The sequence below is a fragment of the Gymnogyps californianus genome, chromosome 4, assembly GCF_018139145.2.
Source record: "Gymnogyps californianus isolate 813 chromosome 4, ASM1813914v2, whole genome shotgun sequence".
Classification (NCBI taxonomy): Eukaryota; Metazoa; Chordata; class Aves; order Accipitriformes; family Cathartidae; genus Gymnogyps; species Gymnogyps californianus.
The window spans coordinates 54,117,328-54,139,750 of record NC_059474.1 but is presented as its reverse complement, the minus strand read 5'-3'; the positions used below and the strand labels follow the sequence as shown (position 1 = coordinate 54,139,750).

General features: G+C 40.5%; 1 protein-coding gene across 1 annotated transcript in view; it reads left to right on the top strand.

Moving 5' to 3' along the window:
• Positions 1 to 22,423, top strand: part of UNC5C (unc-5 netrin receptor C) — a 258,605-nt gene that overhangs the window by 172,847 nt on the left and 63,335 nt on the right. The window contains exon 3 of the mRNA XM_050895802.1: positions 13,884 to 14,027. Coding sequence (XP_050751759.1) covers positions 13,884 to 14,027 — 144 coding nt within the window. The remainder of the gene's footprint in view (positions 1 to 13,883; positions 14,028 to 22,423) is intronic.

Genomic DNA, 22,423 nt, shown 5'->3' with positions numbered 1-22,423 from the left:
ACTCTCTGGGGTAGAATACCTTGGGGTTATGTTAGTAAGGGTAGCCACATATCATAAATAAGGATTGTTTTCATTCCACTGTTGTCACAAGTCATTTTATTTTCCATTTATCATTGGATCAAATCCATTACAAACATCAAGCACCCTGATTCAAAATAATTATTTCCTAGCAACATATTGCCAATTTTTAGCTCTGCTCCTTCAATACTCTGCCCTAATCCAACTCATTTCAAGGAAATTTAAAAATGTATCTGTGTATCTCTTTCCAAATGCTTCTATTAATAGTTTTGAGATGTGGGTTAGAATTGATACTACAGTCCATTTTCTTTAGTAATTCGAAGTCTGTCCCCTCTTTGGAACGATGCTGTAAGTGAAACATGTTTATATGTATGGTCTGAAAGGCTGCAGCTGGTGCAGAAAGGAGCAGACAACTCTATTTCTCCAAAGAACTGGAATTCTCTGGGAAAATACAGGCTGTTTACTTACATAAAAATATATGAACAAACCCACACTTTTTTCCTATTTGACATTTAGGTTGCAACCATTTTTTATGTCACTCGGGCCGTCTTCCCTCTGTGTATCACTCCCTGTGGCCTGGTGGGGGAAGAGGAGCCTCATGCCCATCACCACTGCAAGAGAAGTTCTCTCTTCTCGCAGTTTGCGTCTTCAAAATCAGCTGCTGGGAACGTGGTCCCCAGCACGCCCAGATCAAGGGAATACCCAACAACAAAGCTACTGCAGGTATTTTTTTGCAAGCAGGCAAAGTTTCCATGTTTGTCTTGAGTAATTAGTATATTTTGATAGGAAAAAAGGTGTTTTGGAAGCTTCAGAAGAAACACACTCACAGAGAGGCAGAGAATCACCATTTTCTAGGATATAAATTCAAAATGGTGGTTATTTTTATTGAAGTGAGTGGAGAAATCACTGAGGTCAGTCCTGACTTAAAGACAGGAAATAATCTTTTTATATACAGAATAAGAACATTGGGCCAGATATTTGCTTCCAGAGGGAAATCTGCTTATAAGCAATACAAAACCATGCCCCAAACCCAGGGAGAATATCTTTTTGTATAGAAGCCTGCAAAAGACTTTGGGGTTTTTGAGTTTAGACTCTACTGAGTATAGTATTCACTTATAATACATGTATTAACATATCATTAATTTCTTATTTAATCAAACTGTTGTATGTGGGGATTTTGGCCCTGTAAGCCTTTGTGGAAGGCTGCTTCTAGCTCTTGGATGTAGACACCTTCTTTACATGTTCACGGCCATTGACACCTGCCTGTTCTTCTGCTGATGCTGTCCTTTCCAGCAGCTTTTTGCCCTCTGGGGGTGCGTGCCCAGCCACCTTTACAGACAGCAGCCGTGGACCTCGCAAACCCTCTGCCCTCATGGTGCTAAGCTGACTGAGGTGGGCACTTCCAGCCTCAGCACTTGCTCTATCCTTCAGGGTATTCAGGGATGCTAACAGGGGGGCCCAAAGGGAGCTACCCTTCCTGCAAGTTAATCCTGCTCATGCTCTTCCTCTGAGTAATGATGGGCCCATGGGAAGGGTCATTTGCCTATTCCAAATTTTCTGTGGATTCACCATGTATCTCTGTGCAAATCACTCAACGTCTCTGTTATTTACCTCTGCAAAGTGCTTTGGGACCAAAAGATAAAAGCTTTAGGGTATTTATTCATTTCTTATTGCAGCATTAACTTCCTATCTGCAGCTGTTTGCCTAATTGTCCTGAAGGTTTCCTGTGGGCTTCTAGAAAAACAAATCTGAGACAGGAAATAAAGTTATTTAAAATAATAAGAGGAGGAATACGGATGCTTAGTGCATTCATCTGAAGCATTTGAGGATACCCCTCTGAATATTTCCAGCCTACACCTTATCTCCCTCCAAGTTTTTCCTTCATTAAACCCTTTGTTACACACTCATAATCCCATTAATTCCCCAAAAGACATCTTCAGACATCAGCCCACCCACCACAGCTTCCGACTAGCCATGGCTTTGCACAGCAGTGCTTCCTTTTTCCATCCATGTCCCCTGGCTCCTTTGGAGCCGAACGCCCTTTGTGTGGGATCTGGAGCCCCCATGGTGAGGGTGATCCAGTGCCTGAAAGGCTAATAAATGTCAACTTGGTTTGGAAGCAAGTCCCAAAGGTTAGTCTCTGTCCTGTGTCCGCTGGCCTAAATGGAAAACAACTGTTTTTTGGATATAGGAATGGCAGAAAAGAAGAGCAGAACCAAGGTCTTGTGTGCTGTCAGACAAAAGTGCTGCAGTCAGTAGCACCCCGGCAGTGCAAGGGCAGGAACACTTGCATCCTATAAATGTAGTTTTTTTGAGTTAATTAAATATGAGAATGAGTAGGACTAATAGGTATGTAGTTTCTGAAAATATTCAGTGAAATGGAAGGTCAAAATTATACCTTACTTTTTCTTCAATGACAACAAGTTACAGTCTGATGCAGTCACTGCAAATGTGTCTAACGCTGTTTAGAGACATTGGGGTCTTGATGACTGTGCAAGACATTTAAGTGTTGTTGTCTTGAGTCCCCTGATGTCTGTGTAAGCTTGTATCTCAGTTACCTGATTAGCATCTTCTACTTTTTCCTCTATTAGCTCATTAGACAGTGAAATCATTCTCTGAAGAATTCCTATTGCATAAAACTACATTGGAGAAATCCTTTTTTTTTTTTTTTTTTAAATCCATTTGTATGGAACAACCGTTGCACATAGATCAGATTTAGTGAGGCTTTTTTCACTATGCGGGTAGGGTACCAAATCATCGCTAACGTCTAAGGGAAAGAGAGGTGGCTGTCACATGCAGCTCTGACCCGTACAGGATCTAATTTTGCGCTGCCTCTGTGGGTTCACCGCGTGTATTCATTTTGTTATTCCCATGCATTCCTGATTCGTACATAAATGAGCAGCGTGATGTGGTAGGTACCAGCAGGACTGCCATTCAGAGCTGCAAGGTTACGTACAGCTCTTTCCATCAGGTTTTGATGGGATGCCTTTCACAATTCCTCGTAACTTCTCATCCCTCTTCATATTTTCATTGTGAGAACAGAAAGGGAGTCTTTTGTCAGACTCTTCTGTGTCTCTTCTTCCCCCTGAATACTGATCTTTAGACCCTCACAGCCTCTTCTATTATTTGCTCCCAGGTTTTGATTTTAGAGAGGATCTCGGTTGGTTGATTGCTGCTTTGGCTTCCCAGTGACTTGTGTAATGATATGCTGACACTGCACCTGGGTTGGTTGCCATGCCCTCCTCTGAAGAGGAGTAAGGATTGCCAGGCCTGAAAAATAACGATGCCTAGAAGTGGATCAGGCTGGCTTTGGGGTTTAGTTTTAATCCTTTTGTTCTTCAACTAAGGTGGAAACCAGTATTGGAATTCAGTCAGAGTGGGTACCCAGAAAAAAAAAAAAAAAAAAAATGAGGCAGCCAGAATTACAGGGATACTATTGACGGCATTTACTTACATAATGAAAAAGGTCTTTTTTCATGTCAAAGACGCATGGATCTGCAGAGCAACTTGCTTGCATCCCTGGTGCCTCGCTGTAGCTGACAGGGATCATGAGCTGTGCTGTATCCAGAAACATGTACACACTAAATGACTTTTGTGACCACCAGGCTGCCTTTTCACACGCCTTCCTGTGATGATTCTTTTATTCACTACAAAGTAAGAAAAATCTCCTGATGTTCAGGAGCTAGTGTTTTGACTGCTGCCCTGGCACAGGCCTGAAAACATGCTAGATGGGGGAGCAGACAGTAAATTCCCAGAGCTTCATCTCTGTCTGGAGAAAGTCACTTCACTTAACAGTGCACTGGACAAAGCTGCTTTGAAAGCAGCTGTTTGCCTTTTTCTTTTTTTCTTTTAATTTTTTTTGAAGATACCTAAGTCGGCTGTGAAATGCCATCCCTAGCATGCAGAACAACAATGGCAAAAAACTGGTCTTTTACACTTCTTCCCCAACCTGCTGTTCCTGCACATCATGGACTAAAAAATAGGAAAACAACTGCTGAGGAAGGCTCCCGAGTGACCCCTTGTGTCATGTTGCGACTGTCCTTGTTCCCACAATAGCTGCACCAGCCACTGAACTGTGTCATCACATCAAGTTCACAGAAATAAGTCATTTTCACGTTGTCTCTGCTTCTCAAAACCACGCAGAGTGGGTGTGGTACATAAGTATCTGTGCAGATACATATTTTACATATATACACATACATATATGTCAGTAAGTCAATAAAATAAACAACTTGGTGTATATTTTTATATAAAAATTTACACACAAACCCATTTATTGTTCATTTCCCTGCCCCTCCCTCCACTATGCAAAGGGAATGTAAACATGCTGTTCAAAATTCAGATGCTCTCAGTTGGCTTCCCAGATGTTTGAAGTTCAATAGATTTTTTTTTTTCATAATATCCTCGGCTTCTTCTAGTGAAGTGCTAAACAACCATTATTCCTTTTTGCCTGCACTTTGAGATTCATCTGTATGCTCTAAACTGCCTCAAAAGTGCTTCAATTTTGCATGAGCCCTAAGCTGGGGACTGGGAAGCATTATCCACTGCTGAAGGCCCAGATCATTAGAAAGAGCATGTAAATCCTCTGAACCAGAAATAAAAAGTGCACAGATTTTCGTTGTGAAGTCTCAACTGCAGCTTTAAGTAAAACATGAACCATTGGCATGGTTTTTTCCTGGCCCTTGAAAAAAAAACCAACATCTTTTCTCAGCTGCACATGCCTTAACCAAAAGAAGGGAAGATTGGGCTTTGACCCAAAAGCTGGAGCTGCTAAGAGCTCATACTCATGCTTTCCTATGCGGACGACCTCTCTTCTTCCCGCTCCCTGTAAGTAGCACCAGCCTGGCAGAGGATTCCTTGGGTACCTCTGCTCGGGGTTGCTTACTGTCTGGATGCCTTGGGTCAAGATGCTTCGACTCGCATTTGTTTCTGCTCCTAGACCTCATCCTATGTGAGTTCAGAAATGATGATGCCCAAGGTTGAATGTAAATATATGCTTGTAGTGAGGTTTTCTTTGGAGTTCTGCTACACCAGAGCATGATTATTACTTTTGTACCAGGAAAAAGGAAAAAGGAAAGTGGCAACAATAGGCACACGTTGTTACATGTGGAAGAGAGCAACGCATTTTGGAGCAATTTGTGCATATTAGCAAAAAATACCATCAACCAGAAAATAGCCTCCATTACAAAAAAAAAGGGGAGGTGTTTTTCCTTTGTCTCTGAACTGTTTGTAGGCTGAGAACAAGCAATCCAATGCTGTGCTAAGGTATTAAACGGCAGTAGTTCAGTGGTGATGTAAAGCAATCAGCTGCCAAGGTTGGCCGGGGGAGGAGAGAGCAGAGGGGCTATTTTACCTTCCCCAAGCGGACAAGCCCACAGGGCTGTACTGCCCACCTCCACCACACTGGCAGGGACCAGGGCACGCGATTTGTTTTCCACCAGCATTCAAGAACTCAGTTTTGAAATCTTCCCTGCATCTTGCACAACTTGGTCCTTTAGACGTTAATGGGTAAAGAACAAAAAGGCCTTGTTTTCACTAAAAGAAAATAAAGCCCAAACAGGATGCGTGTTCTTTAATTCCAGTTCAAAGTAAAATCCCTCTGAAGACAGCCCTTTGTAATTTTTGTGTAAGTCAGTCAGTTAAAAAATAGTAGGGGAGCTGAGATTTTAGCTTAACTCACTACCATCAGCTGGTAATTAAATACCATAGCTAACTGATGCAGACCAGTGCAAACTTGACATCAGTTTTAAGGCAAACTTGACTTTATTAGGCTGTTGCCTTAATCTGTATTCATTTGAGTTAAGAATGTGTCTGTTTCCTAAAGAGAAAGTTGTGAAGAGAGCAAAAATAGCTGGAAGCCTTTAATTTAAATATTTAAGCTAATATTTGTGGAAAATTGTTTGTGATCTGCATGCAGTCATTTCATATCACCAGCCAGCCACAATTTACGGAAAAGCAGTATTGAGGCAAAACCAGGTGCATGCAATCACAGCGTGAAGGATTACTGGGTGTTAAAGCTGTTTGCTCTTTTAAACTATCTCTAGATATCTATCCGTCTGTCTATCTTTTGTTAAGATTACAGATACTCTATATAGAAAATAGGCTATAAGCAAAGTGTGCCATTATGCAATCATCTCTGTCCCATTAGGATGCACAGAGTACATTTTTCTCAGCAAGAACTTTAATATTTGAAGCCATTTTTCTTGTGCATAGCCTATTTATTCATTTTTTAAATACCAAATTCCATAGCTTAAGTACTCTGAAGTATTTGAGGGAATAACTCTCTGACTGCGAGGGATCCATCTCTGCAAGAGGGTAAATAAATTTCAATTCTGACATAGCACTGATTTTATTTTTACCTTTGTAAAAAGGTTATTTCACCAAGTAAAGTGATCAGCCTCCTGCTACAGAGACAGGTTGTTTATAGCACCTGTGATGAGCGATTAAATAAATCGGACAAGTCATTCTGGACTATCGGTAAGTAAAAAGATCATCATTCTTGGCTTTGGTCACTGAAGTTTTACCATCAGAGAACAATCTAATGACAAAGGACTGCATAATAAGAAAGCAATCTGTTTACCTTTTATTAAGTCTGTTTACAGTCATACCACTTTGGTGTATGGTCTTGGCCACTTTCATGAAGCAAAAAATATGATACTGTTTTCAAGATTTTTGGATGAAGCTTTGTATGAAATGTAAGACAGATGGGGACTACGAGAACTGAAAATGCTTTCATCCTTTTTGCCAAAGACTGTGGAGATAATCCAACCCCTCCTGAAATTATTGCAAAACTCCAGTTTTCTTTTTTGGTATCAGGATTCTCCTTCCACCCTCATCTTGCATTAAAAAGTATGTATATTTATGTGATTCAAATCCGTCCTGACTGAGCAACATTCGTAAAGTATTCCTTCACATCCCTCTCCTGCTCCTAATAGCTAGAAAAAGGAACTGTGAGTCAGAAACCTGTGGACTGTTTCAGACTGGCACTGATTTATTTTAAGACTGAGCAAGCCACCGCATTTTTCTCTATGTCTAGGTTGAGGATCTGAATGAGGACACACTGTGGTTTTCTAAGTTACATGCCGTATAATTTGATTCTGTAGCAGCATGTGTTGCATGGACATGCAGAGGAGTCCCCCTACCCCGGAGCTGTTTTGCTGCTGACTCCCCAAAGCCTCTTCTACATCGTCAAGAAACACTGTCCTTGCCCTCTGTGTCCCCACTGCACAGCAGGAAGGGAGATTTGGGGGTGCACGCAGTCGGGGGAATCTGTGCTTGTCTAAGCAGGGAGGGAGCCAACAGCACTGAACATCAGGTTTGGGAGGGTGCTGTGAGTACTGATTTCAAGAAATTGAACTTGTAAAGGGTTGCAAGTTACCTGCATGAAAATGGGCTATATTTCCATACTTATTTACAGTGGCTGCGATACACCTGCAATCTATATGCATGTATTACAGTAATGTCTTTTTCCAGACCAGTAGGTCATAAAGTTCCATCTCCTTGAGAAATGTGTTCTATGGCGTATGTGATTACTAATTAATGAAATACCTTTTGGGCAAATGAAAGCACAAAAGCACAGAAATTGTTTGAACTTCTACTTATAGAGATTGAAGTTCTACTTACAGAGAAAATAAACAAGTTATCCATGCAGTTCCTTAGAGTTTGTAAGCACAGTTTAGTCTTGCAACTAAATAGCTCCTGTTTAGTGTTGTGCCAGAGGGTCAAACACATGCCAATATAATACTTCCACAAAAATTGCTCTATCAAAGTCCTGAGGAATATTTTCACACATGCAGGGTATTAATATCAAATGCCGAACATTTATGGCAGCCAAAATAGATCAAAATAATTTCTTGGCAGAACGATGCCCAGTGAGGTGTAGATACTAACTCTGTGACCTAGACTGACTCCAGGCTGGATAATTACATTTGATTAATTGATAATAATCTTCTGTTTTCGGATGTTTGCGGTGATCATTTCTTGTCTTGCGCAGTCGTATACGCTTGCAGAACCTTATGAGCCATTTTTGTTTCCCTCTGGAAAGAAATGAGTCTGATTGGCAAATCTGCGCCTATTAAAATCATTGGGAAATTTGCCAATTACTTGGGTGGGTGCAATATGGAACCCGTGAGTTATTATTGCAGTTACTAATAATCTACCATAATATCATACAATTATATTACATTTGCATACATTAAAAAAGATAACATTTCTGCCTCTGAAGACCAGATAATCTACCTCACAGTTTGTATAGCCGGCTAAGTTAAGCGCTTGGGGACCATGTGAATGAAGTGTGTCTTTGCTTCATTGTGTTTCTAGGATACAGCTTATAATAAAAGACCATGTACATAAGGCATAATTCCCTCTTCATGCTTCCTTTTGCTCCAGGAGGGGTAGTAATTTTATTTTTATATATACCGTCAGCCAGTGCCTCTCCCCTATGCTCATTTGGCTGCACACATTAGCAGTAGGCAGACTGAGCAAGGCTCCCTCCGCCCTCTGTGTCTCTCTGCCCATTAATCCCTCATTAACGTACAAATACAGAAATAAGTAAAGTTCTGGTCCCTTCCTACTCCTTTTCAGAGCCCAAGTTGTATTAGTCCCAGAGATATATTTATTTTATTGAAATGAATAATTGTAGATGCTGTGCTATTAAATATGCAAAAATTGTCATTTTTGGAGAACCTGTTTAATTCATGGGACTGGGACATAATTGCAGATGGATTATGCCAAATGCCCTGAGCTGCCTTGTAAGCTATCCTCCGTCCTCAACTGGACAGAAAACTATTAGAGGCAAAAGGATATCTTAGACCGGTTTATTTAGTCTCCTAACGGCTACAGGGTTTTGGACCTCTCTTTAGGGAAATTCCACCAATGTAAAGTCTTTTTCTGGTGCCAGGTTTAGGTAAGTGTATTAAATCTGACTGATCTGTGTGTATAAATAGCCCCAGCCTTGAGCAACCTCTGTGACATCTTTTATAACCCAGCAGATCTAGATCTGTATACTCAGGACCCAGAAAGGACAGCAAATATTTTTGCTTTTGTTTTTTCGTGAGATGTTTTTACTTCCTCGTACTCAAGTTGTAAAACTTCTTACATTGCTTCTCTCTTGGGAATCCTGCAGTTATTCATCGAGGTCAGAAAAGAAACACTTGTGAAGAAAGAGCCCAGCAACCTGGGGATGCATTTTTAAGGATCTGTGGTCTTTTTCAGTGAAAAATCTTAAGATACAATTACCGTTTATTTTGGAGAATTGCTTTAAATTACTTTGATTTTCTGCATTTTCATTTTAAAGCTCCTCTCTTCACAATCTTCTTGTTGCCAGAAATATGGCGGTGATAATTAGACCCAATATCTTCTATTTGTCTTCATACCCAAGATCCAGATGGGCTGCAAGAGGCTACAGAAACAGTTCTCACTTTGTTGAATGCAAATCAAGTTTGGACAGTGCAAGCAAATGCTTTTCCCTGTCATATTCTAGCTATTCATCACAGGGAGAGTACGAGTTAGAAATACTATATAAATGCTCTTTGTGGATTTATATGCATTAGAAGGGACTTGTCAAGCATTCTAGCTGCCCATATTTCTGTTATCTCCTTTCAGCTGTGTTTGTTATTGCATTGCTTTAAAATAGGAAGATCCTGACTTCTTCTGGATTGTGCCACCATCTATGTGATTATATTAATTCTGGAAATGTGCAGCTTACTGAAGTGTTGTAAGAAAACATTTATGCTGCATATCTTCACCTGCTCTATAGCTTAACCATATGAGGAACTAGACTGAAAAATTCAATACATTTCTAATAAAGAAGGTAAGGTAGAGGAGATATTCTCTGTGAGAGTGACATTTTGTTACTTAGCACTGTGACAAAGTAGAATTGGCCAATACCAGGTAGGTTATATGTTGCATAAATTACTGCTAATTTCTTAATCTGTCTTGTCCTAAATATATTTAGGCAAAAGATAGGGACTAATTTTATCAAGTGACTTCTAATTTTGCACTCAGAGGTTGTGCACTCACCTATAATCAAACAATTTGCTAAAGAGTTGCCTGAACTACAGGCACAGCATGTCACGTTGTCTGGAAATATTGAGACGTGGGTTGTTTGGCTTTTTTCTTTTTTTTCTTTTTTTTTTTTTTTTATGACTCCAGCTACTGTTCTTTGATGTAGAAGCAGAAGCAGCTTCGACAGGGATAAGATGAAGATCTCTGTTTGAAGTCATCATACCAGGGTTGTCCTGCACTTGGTGCCCACGTGAGGTGGATAAGCGATACACTCCTGAATGAAAGCAGACAGACTGTACCAGCTCCTCTGTGAAATCTGATGTACAGCAGTATGTCAGCTGGTAACAAGTCAGTTGCTATCTGAGTATCTCAGCAAATTGCGTTTTTTGTAATCTAGCCTAGAAAGGGATTTTCTGTTAGGGGTTACATTGAAGTGTGTTAGCAGAAGGAATAGGATTGCAAGTTGGTACAAGAAGGGAAATGCATCCCTTTGTGCTTGCCCCAGAGTCTGAGGCTGGGTGCATTTCAGCTGGTGAGATGTTTCTGCTAAATCGATGTGACTGTTTGTGCAATGAGGTGCCAATGGGCAATGCTGGGACGGAGTGGTTGAATCAGCTTCGAGTTCTGGCCATGGATCCTTACATCCCAGATGATCTCATGGCATCACCAACTGGTTTGATACATTTTGAACTCTAGGAAAAATAGTTTACCTTAGAGACAAAGACACAATGATATTTTTTGCTTGTAAGCACAAAGAGGCGGCATCTATTTGGTATGTAAAGAAGGTGTGCATCTCTTTGGTCATGGCACAACTGTTGATATTACTCAAAGATCAAAGGCCAAATTATTTTGAATAACCTGAAACCTATCAGTACTTCACGGCTGTCCCAAAAGACATAACCTGGAGTAGCTTGCTATTTTGAATTAGAAAGCATCTCAGGAAGTCAGAGATAAAAAGTTCTGCTGGTGCATTCAGTGGGAGCTATTTGTTGTATGGTTTTGTGTCTTCAAGAGACTATCAGAAAATGGCATTTCTGTCCTGAATGTTAAGACTATTTCATAATCGTTATTAACCAGTACTGTCATTATGAGCCTGCTTGCTTTAGCCCGTGGGTAACAAAGTTCACTGCTCCATCAAGCTCTGTCATAATCAGCCTTATTATAAAAACATAATATTGTAACCTTCAAAGGCTCCCTGGGCTAGTGCTGTAAAAACTGGAAATGAACTGAAGTAATCTTTAGGCTAGCAGCAGTTGCACTGGGAAAATATAACCATTTTTATGCATGTGGTGTACATGCTTCCTCCCCACCCTCTTCATGCTCTTCTCAACAGGACAAAAGCTATCCCTCAGACCCCTTTTGGAGCCAAATTAGCTCATCAAAGCAGAACTAGTTTATAACACAGTGTTCACTGCATATCAAATGCCCATGCACCGCTTTGATTTCCATTCTTTGGAGTGCAGTTGCCATATTTTGAGTATTTCATTTCAAGGAGAAAAGCTATTAAGTGCGTCCCCCAAAGTAGCTGATTATTCAATGGCTAAAGATGTCAAGGATAATGAAATAAAAAGGGAGCTAGGCTGTGATAGTCTCTAGCAGGAAAATGCATCTCATTAGAAGGCATTCCCACCAGAGAAGTCTATGGTATTACATGCATGAATTCCTTTCTGCTGTTAAGTTGTTAACCAAGTTTTGGATGCAAACAGCATGCAGCCTCAATGACAGTGCACAACTGTGTACAAACAGTAATTAATCGTTGGCTCCCTGAATGGAGCCTCTGTGAGGCTGGAGGCAAATCAAAGGGCTGGCCTGGTTTCCAGCACTTGAGGAACGCGCCATGCTGTACAATTGGGAACATTCATGTTATGAATATCACCTTGTGAGCCGTGTGGCAGGAGGCTGAGGGTAGCTGGCCTCCACGGGCTCAAGTCTGTGCTCAGCAGAAGGACCTGCCCTTTGGTGTTTGGTGATGGGGACAAACTGTGCACGCTGTGATCCAAGGATCTTTCAGTTGAATGTCCTGGTTTTGGCTAGGATAGAGTAATTTTCTTCTTAGTAGCTGGTACAGTGTGTTTTGGATTTAATGTGAGAATAATGTTGATAACACGCTGATGTTTCAGTTGTTGCTAAGTAGCGCTTATCCTAAGTTAGGGATTTTTCAGTTTCCCATGCTCTGCCAGCAAGCAGGTGTGCAAGAAGCTGGGAGGGAGCATGGCCAGGACAACTGACCCGAACTAGCCAAAGGGATATCCCATACCATAGAATGTCATGCCCAGTATATAAATGGGGGGAGTTGCCGGGAGGGGGGAATTGCTGCTCGGGAACTGGCTGGGCATCCGTTAGCAGGTGGTGAGCAATTGCATTGTGCATCACTGTTTTTTTTTCCTTGGGTTTTATTTCTTTTTCTTTTTCCCCCTTTTTTTGTTATACTCCTTTTCATTACAATTATTATTATTACATTTTTAATTACTATTATTGTTAGTATTATATTTTATTTTACTTTAGTTATTATTAAACTGTTCTTATCTCAGCCCATGAGTTTTACGTTTTTTTTTTCCATTCTCCTCCCCATCCTGCTGGGAGCGGGGAGGAGTGAGCAGGCAGCTGTGTGGTGCTTAGTTGCTGGCTGGGGTTAAACCACAACATTGAGTTTCCTGGCAATTCTGGAAGGAAAAAGAAAATCAGTCCCACTACACAAAATATTTGTATGTGAATTTATATATTCAAGGCTGTTTGCAAGAGTGCATTTTTGAAATGACAATGGTGTTTTCTACAGGCAGACACACATTAGAAGTTTATTGATACTTTGGCATCAGCAACAAAGACCAAATATGCTGACAAGAGGTATAAGCACTCTCTCCCACCCCCACCCAGTATCTCGGCTGGAATTAAGAGCTTTTTGACCAGTCAGTGCATTTTGAGGCAGAGAAAGGGGTTGTGTCAGTGTGAAACACAGTGGTGGTTGTTAGAGGATCAACACATTACCAACGATCCTTGCAGTGGTATCTGAGACACTGCAATATTTCCTTGCACTTAGAAGAAGCAAAATGGCTTCCCAACAGAGAGCACCGTGTGGGAAATGTGGGCAAATATTGGTCTGCTTGGAAGGATAGCGAGTGGGTCGCTGTCATCGTTGGTGCAACGGAGGGTTTGGGGGGGTTGCGCTGAGATGCGTTATGGAGGGCAGGGCCAGGGAGACCATCAGGCACTGAAGTGTATTGCACTGTATTATAAAATCACCTAAAAAATATCACCGTATCTGCAGTATATATGAAAGTAATAGTCCCCAAACTGCAGCTTGCAATAACCATGCTGTGGCACATGTGCCTGTCATTACAGCGTACCGGGACATTTTCTGCAATGGTAAAATCCATTTTCCTGGGCAGTTCAGTGTCAGAGTGAACAGGACTTTTCCCTGTGCTGTATCTGTCTAGCAAAAGGAAGTGAAATACAAGAGGGCTAAGGGAGTCATATAAATTGAATGACTCTGTGGTTTTATGATATTCATATGAAAATAAAACTGGGCTGGATCGTCACTTGATGTAAATCGTCCTAGGGACATGGTACAATTTATATCAGCTGAGGTGCTGTTCCTCTTATTTGTCTAACATACATGCAGTATGTGATAAAAGTCAAAATCGCAGTGATTAGTTTTTCATTCACCCACTTCTCTTATTATGCAGATAAAGTGGGTTGGTTTTTTTTTCCTTCACATCCTTATGACAGTCCGTGTTGCTGAGTAGATATTAGTAGAGAGCTGTAAGGTCTCACAACAACTTTTCAGGCAAACGTCTGTACCTACACTTTTTTCTTTCTATCTGTAAACCTAATATTGACCAGCGTTACTTGTACCCTGACAGGTCTGATTGTCCGGGAGGTAAGCATTGAGATTTCCCGCCAGCAAGTCGAGGAGCTCTTCGGGCCCGAAGATTACTGGTGCCAGTGCGTTGCCTGGAGCTCTGCAGGCACCACCAAGAGCCGGAAAGCCTATGTCCGCATTGCATGTGAGTGTCTTTGTTCTGCATGTTGAGTTGATGGTGTTTGGGTGAGGAAAAGTGGAGTCTCTGCTGTTTGGGAGAGAGATTTTGTTTCTGACCAGCTAGGCTTTGTATTTTCTGCAGTTATTGATGCATACTAAAATTAAGGCCTTCAGAAGCATTTGTAAGAATTTCAGTTTATCCTGTTCTTAAGAGCAAAATCTCATTCTCCGTTGTGTAGGGTGAAAGCATCAAAACCGATATTTTTTGAGTACAGCTGTTATATGTCTCAAGAAAAGTGTCTGAAGCTAATGAGTAGGAATATTACCAAAGCAAGCTATGAAATGAGGTGACAGCTATTCCTTTCACAGAATCACAGAATGGTTGAGGCTGGAAGGGACCCCTGGAGGTCATCTGGTCCAACCCTCTGCTCCAGCAGGGCCACCTAGAGCCAGTTGCCCAGGACTGATTCCAGATGGCTTTTTAATATCTCCAAGGAGGGAGACCCCACCTACCTCTTTGGGCAACCTGTGCCAATGCTTGGTCACCCTCACAGTGAAAAAGCGTTCCCTGATGTTCAGTGGGAACCTCCTGTGTTTCAGTTTGTGCCCATTGCCTCTGGTCCTGTCACTGGGCACCACTGAAAAGCGCCTGGCTCCGTCCTCTTTGCACCCTCCCTTCAGGTATTTGTACACATGGATGAGATCCCCCTGAGCCTTCTCTTCTCCAGGCTGAAGAGTCCCAATGCTCTCAGCCTTTTCTTGTAGGAGAGATGCTCGTCGTCTTTGTGGCCCTTTGCTGGACTCTCTCCAGTATGTCCATGTCCCTTTTGTCCTGAGGAGCCCAGAACTGGACCCAGTACTCCAGGTATGACCTCACCAGTGCTGAGCAGAGGGGAAGGATCACCTCCCTTGAGGGGCTGGCAATACTTTTTCTCTAATGCAGCCCAGGATACCGTTAGCCTTATTTGCCACAAGGGCACATTGCTGACTCATGGTCAGCTTGGTGTCCACCAGGACACCCAGGTCCATTTCTGCAAAGCTGAAAAATATATATCTCTGCAATCATATAATAAATCTGCTGTTCCTTAACAAAGAAAAAAGTGCGTGTTTAGCATATCATGTAATCAGATTGGTAATACAAGTTTGAAAGTGGTCATCTCAACCCTAATATTTCGTCATTGTTATTCATGGCTACTAACTTCAGTATTTATTTTGAACCATTCCTAGCTTAGACCCCAAGAACACAGGGCAACCAGTTCCCTGAAAACAGATCTTCATTTTACTGTACAAATATTTAATGTTCATTAATTTTCAAAGAAGTGCTTTTCTTTGTAATAGAGTAGTTACACTGGGGACTCCCATTTCTCTTTCACATGATGGAATCCTGTTTTGTATAATGGGAACAAAATATATCATCTGGAGTTGTATCTCTTCTGCTGTTTTCACCTCAGCAAAAACACATTTTGTGAGAAAAGGTCATTAGAAGCTGGGTTTGCAGCATACTTATATTTCCAGCACTGTGCCTAACAATTTATAGTGAGAGAAGAGAATTCTTCCAGCCAAATAAAGCTTTTCACAGACACATTAGAGGAAAGACTGTCTGTCATTTAAAAATCTCCGTTTAAAGCTTGATTCTCCTTTTGTTCTTGAGAAAGTATTACGTGGTTAAATCCTCGAAGAGGAGTTACCTTCTGTGTAAACATCCAGATACAAATCTCGGAGGTTCAATTTAAATACCCATTTTTGAATGCTTTTATTCCAAGTAACTGACTGGATATAGAGGACCTGTACTTTTGACTACAGGACTAACCTCAGAGAAGAATTTCCCCAGGGTTAAGGGGAGTTAAAACTATTGTACAGACAGTCTTCCTGCAAAATTAGAAACACCATTACATATGTGCATAGTGCTTTCCCATGGCAGGAAACTTTTCAAGACTTTGAGGATTTTCTTTTTCTGTACTGAAACAAAAGAGAGCGATTTCAATTTTTTTCCTTCTAAGCAGTCAGCACTTCAGAGAGGCTTAGCAATGTTTGAACAGGTTTTTTAGATTATGACTCCTAAGTTAACTCATTAAGTAGATTTTCATGTCCTGCCAGTTAGCCCTTGACAGATGACCATTAAATTAACACAGTTTAGAAGTCTGAGTGTATTTCACTTGATGGTTAAGTAACTTTTGTGTACTGCCATACCTATGCGCTTAATTTCTATATAACACATAATCATTGTATGTGTATGCAAGTTATTTTATATCAATTGACGTTTCTTCCCAGGTGTCCAAATTTCTATTGAAGGTGCTCATAATATAGAGTTTGCTTCTTTTTCTTACCATATTTAGGAGATAGAGGAACAATCAGTTCAGTGATTTTTCTGGAGTCTTGGTGGGTTTTTTTAGAACAGTATAATTAAATAAATTCCAGGGAGTTTTATGTGCTTGTAACTCAAATGTGTTTTACTGAAGTTTTTTTTAACCTCTTGTTCCTGAAGTTGGGGTTCTTGGGCAGCTGTGACACAGGCAAATCAGTTGGACCCCTCGGGATTAAGGGTTGAAGTGTTAGGCCTTCAAACTGCAGATTTTCAAACAGCAGCAAAAGCACATTCTCTGCCAAATTGTCCATTTCCAATTTCACAGTTTTCTATAAATTTCCCAGGTAACTCAGGACTATTTTTTCGGGAACTCAGACATATGATGTGGGGAATATGCCTTACTTTGTGATGCGATTTGATCTACAAGATCACTATTTTAAACTGTGGACTCAGATATACTGAGTCTGAAGACTAATGCAGTCTTCACTTTTAATTGGTACAAAAAGTGAGCACTGACACCTTTGGGAAAGGTGAGGGGTAAATGGAGCATGTAAAGTGCTCTGCTTAAGTTGTATTATTATTTATCTTAATACCTGAACCTGGTGATTTCATCTCGACAGGTACAACTGTAACATAGCCATACCTAGCACATTAAGAAAAGTTTCTCTCCTCCTCATCATCCTCTTTCTCCTTCTCCTCCTTCTTTTCTCCTTCTCCTCTTTCTCTCTTTTCTCCCGTATGCCCACCGGTCTTATTCTGGAATTATTGTGTCTTCTCAAGGGCCGGAGCTGCAGTCCATTAAAACAAACAAAAAAAAATGGCATGCAACATCTCTGTTCACTGAGCGTGTAATAGAATTAACTGAAAAGTAATTTGAAAGTGTGAAAAATGTGCATCCTGGAAAAGCGGCTTGTATTTGTTTAATGCAGGGTCAGGCATGTGTCAGAAAGTACATAACAACCTAGTCAATGAAAGTTCTCTGTGAAAATCAATTGCAACATCGCTCTGGCCAAGAGCTTCGGTTATTCAGGAAGGGAGTAATCTATAAATATGGAGTGAAGATGCTGCTGGTTTTCAAAGGCTGCCCATGCTAGCAATATAAACAGGAAAAGAGTCTGAGTCTAAAGCCAACATCCTGGCTTCTCTAAGTGTTCAGGGTATTGAATGACGTCTTGCCATTGCACTCCTGGACCACGGGTATGCTAGGAAATCACTCCCTTCTGTGCAGGCTGTTTCTGAAAAGGAGTTTTTTTCCTATTTCATGGAATTCATCTTCCTGAGGCGCTGGTCTCCTGATGAGAACAGAGCTGAGCTTTTCATCCTCTTAAACTAGCAGATTTGTTGGGATTAATTTTCATTTTGCCATTCTAGATATCTCAGTAACCAACAAAGTAGGGACACCTAATGTATATCTTGCTGGAACTGGAAAGATATAATAAATTTTCTGAGATATTGGCCTATGAAAGTGCTAAAACGCATTCCCTATTTATTCACACATTTCTTATTTATTCTAGGCACATCCTATCAGGAGCACTAGGAGTCACTAATATGTTTTGATACAGTTTTTCTGCTCAATTAAAAAAATGTTACTTTTGTGGAGGGAGGGAGGAAGGAGCAGGGTTGGGTAGCTTTACTTTTGGCTGAAAAAAACCCAAGCCCAATATAAAGTTTTAATGTGAATTTTATGTAACAAGACTGATGTCATGGAACAGATAAAAGCTAACAGGGCATAATTCCTGTTAAAACGATAAATGAAGTCTGAGCCTGTGTAACCGAGGGTAGAGTTAAACCCACTGAAAATACATCTGATAAAGACTAAACAATAGCTGCAGGATTTGGCCTAATTTTTAGATCAGATAATAAAGGGGTGGCTAAGACAAATTGCTTTGAGCCCATGTGCATAGAGCAACCTCACTTTTCATTTGCTCCAGTTTGGTGTTGCTGTAGCCTCACTGACTTCATGATGTTAACCCATGCTGTCCTTGAGAAAATATAGTAAGAATATAAGCCCTAAATCTGCTGCCAGGTTTTGGATTTTTTGAAAACCTATAAGAAAGTAGCAACTTTCTCTGTAATTTCTGTTACCCAATCTTTTTTTGGTGTAATGGATGTGGATAGTCTCTTCTTTTCCTTTATTCATTATCTTAAAATCAGAATTAAAAAAAAATCATTTTAAAAAGCCCTGATGTAGTAAGGACCTGCACTTGTTAATCTTTTGTATAATTTGATACTAGTTTCCTATGTACTTATCTAAAAGCCTTTTTTCCCCAAGACATTTTTTCAAAGAAATGGAGCTAATATATGCATGTCAGATACTGTATACTGATAAGATAAATGCAGTACAGAAAAGCAGACTAGTTCACCTGACGCTTTATCTCCACTTACAAGGGGTATGCAGTCATACAAAGAAACAGATATGAAAAAAACATCACAGATTTTTTACTGACACTCAGTTATCTCACCTTTTAGTACTGGGGCCCATGCTCCACATTACATTGCTGCAGTGCCTTTCTTCCCTCTCTTCACACAGCTAATCCAAGCAACTTTGTGAGGACAAGTTCCTGTAGCCACCAAAGCCTTAGAGCACATTGCAATAGGTACAAAGTTGGGTGGATGTTAAGATAAGGAGAGAGAGCTGGGAAGGACATCACTTGAAAATTTTAATAAGAAGGTACGTCCAGGATACACAGTATTAGAAAATAACCCAAAAATGTGTTTTGTGCACTTTGATAAGTGTGTATGAGAGTTAGCAGAGATAGGACCTTAATGCCTTCCTTGTGTACCATTTAAGTTGCTACTAATCAATATCTGCTGCTTGTAGTTAATAAAGGGATAACTGAGGCACGTGGTCTTGAGCTGAGATTACTGAGGAGAGAACGGCAGATCACAGAAAGGGCAGCAGAGAAGTTAACTGAGCATTAACATATTTGATACTACCACTCTGCTTTTGCTCCTGACAGGCATGTTTCTGTACCACTTCCCAAGTTAACAGGCATGAACGACTCCCAAACTTAAGGATGCAGTTGCAACAGTACAAATCACATTGCTTTGTAATAAAGAGCTAAGACTTTATAAATTTAGATGGCCTTGACTTCACTGTTAGCGTTGCTTAAAAAACAATAGGAAACCCTTTTACTGAATTTGTATTAATTTCATCCCTCAGTAGGAGCCTTGAGAATATCCTACCTACACTGTCATGCCTGAGAAATGATCATCTTTCAGTAGAGTCTGCTTAGTGCCTGATGGTGAAACACAGATGCAGTCAGGAACTTATCAAAACTTTGTGTATATTTTGGTAGTGACCAGACAGCTGTGTGAGTCAGATTAGTGTATCAGAAGAGCAACAACAACAAAATACCACCTTTATACAAATGATTATCTGGTTTAGTGTTTCAGTGTGTTGTAAATTCAATTCTACATGTGAATTGCAATGTACACCTGATGTTTGTAATGTCTATCTTTAGTACCTTTAGTATATCTGTCATCTAAAAAGGCACCTGTTGAGGTTGGGTCATTTGAACTTTACATTTAGATTTATTTGAAAAGCAAGAACTTTGGATTCCATCTTCAATCACCAAATAAAATAATGAATAGAATTAAGTTTATAAGTTAGTTTTCAGGTTAAGCTTACAAAGAAAAACAAGAAATATTGAGCTATCAAGTAAAAATATAAGAGGAGGAGAACAGTGTGATCGATGTACACCTGGGAACCCATCTGCTCAGTGAATTCTTGATAAAGTTTGCTTGCTTGTATTTTTTACAGTTCTATCAATACCAAATGCGTTGAGTGAGTCGTTCTTCATTATAAGCATAGCCCACATGGAAGCTGTGTTGCGAAAGAGTGTTTTATCTTACATTTTGTGACGGCCTTTTCACATCCTTAACACCTTATTTCTCTGAAAGCACACACCAAACGTACTTCTCTCAATGGGCACAGTTAATATGAAAGTTGGATAGAAAATAATGTGGTTTTTCTTTTTGTGCTCTTAAAGCTTGCTCATTTTTTGAATTGTTTGTTATAGAAGGAAAGTTGACGTTGGAGTTACTAGAAGGAGCACAGAGTCTTTAAGGTCTACCAAGGGCAGAAATCCATCTTTCCCTGACAGTAATGCTGCATTGTTCTGTTTGTTTCTGGTTTACATCTAATTCCTGGCTGACAAGTGTCCGTTTTTCATGCTCATTCATTAGTCACCCTTGCATTAGCACCGCCTTGAAGGCATCTGGTCTGCCTCTTCTCACATTTCTCAGAAATGATAAAAGATATCCTTAAAGTTTTACCCACCCACCCATCAGAGTAAAACCCAGAACAGCAAAGAGATAAAATACATTTGATTAAAAAAAAGAATAGGGTCATTCTTTGCTCTTTCTTAGAAGTTGACAGGTAGAAAAGGAAGTGGGGAAATGCCATGAGTTCCTCTAGAAACTATAACCTTTAGCAGGCGAAAATGCAACTTCTGAGTGGTTTGTAAGTTAAAAATACATTAAATGTAAGAGGAAGTCATTTAGCAATGCATAAAAATTAAGATCTAATGCCCTTCTCCCCAAAAAGCATAGTGATTCAGGAATAAAGCTAACAATATGGTGTACACTGAGATTCTGATTTCCCATTATACTATTTCAGTTTTATGCTTGTGGAAATTCTCTCATTTCAATGCCGCTCTGAATGCAGCCATCTGTCCTTACCAGAGAGGGTTGTGCAGGAGTATTTCAGGAGTCTTGGAGGAAAGTCTCATCTTAAGTATGCTGTAAATGTGCTGCGATATATGCCGCAAGAGCCCCCTCTGAATTTACTAAGACTATGCATTAGTAAAGAAAATAGAGTCTGGCTCAAGGTGGCAGACCAGAATTTTAATTCTTCTCCTTGGTTTCTTTTTATGAAGACAGCCTTGAAGGGAAGTTAGAGGTGGGGGAAAATGTCTGATGGGGGTGCAGGCTGTCCCCTGAGCCTGTCGGTGACATCCCCACCTGCAGCTGGGTGAAATACGTGAGAGAGCTGGTGAGAAAAACAAAACGAACCCTTCAGCCTCACTGTCCATGAGGGCTCACTCCACTCCGGAAGAGATGAGCTGTGGCAGCAATATTACCTGTAGAAAGGGAGGAAGGGTATTGCTAACACGGACAATCCAGGATTATTCTACATTACCAAATAATAATGGAAAGAAGGTGCAACTGCCTTTCTCTTGTGTCTCTCCCTATTGAAGGTGAGGGTAGAGAAGGCTCGCTCTCAGTGTCGCATTAGCAGGGCTGCTGCCGACCTGAGGCTTTAATAATTCACACTGCCTCTTCACAGACAAAGAGGTCCTGACCCAGAATGGATCAAATGTTTTATTGTTTTGCTTTTTCAGGCATATTTTCTGAAGATTGTTAAAACTTTTTTTTTTTGTAAATGGGACGTATTTTATTCGTCTTTTACGATTCGCTGGGAAAATGTACCCCTTCTGTCCTTGCTTGCAAGCAATTGTAACTTATATGACACTTTGAAAAAGTGAAAAAAGTTATTGAAAATACTCTGCTTGGAAAAGATCCAAAGTCCCTCAGTACATTAGCAAGCTCACCCACTCCTGGTCAACAGTGTGAAGTTGCCATGATGACTATAATTGTTAAATGGCAAACAAAGCTGAATATTGAAGAATCAGAAGGACGTTGTTGTTATCCACAGAAATCGTAGCAAGGGCCATAGAAAAAAAGCAGTAATTTCAAAACCCATTGCTGTCCCAGCAGGGTGTTTCATGATATTTGGAGCAGGTGACAAAGCTGTTTGTGCAGGCCCTCCGCTACTTCATCACTTAAAAAAACACCTTGTTAACTTGTTTGTCTGTTACAACCAGCAAACCTTATGCTTGGTTAGCTAAAACCTGCCCTGCACAGCTGCCATCTGTAGCTATTTGTAGGTGGCATGGCTGCGGCGGGAGGTGGTGGGTAGTTCTGGTGGAATAAAGCTGTGAACATGTGGGAGGGAGCCAACAGAATAGGGTATAAGAGCTCCCAATCTTGTAAGTACACAATTATGTACTTTTTTTTTCCCCCCACAAATTAGTGTCATTTACTCAGTAGTATCTAATGGCTCCTTTGAGAACATTACCATTACGTCAAGGCCCCTACTTAGTGTATTTTTA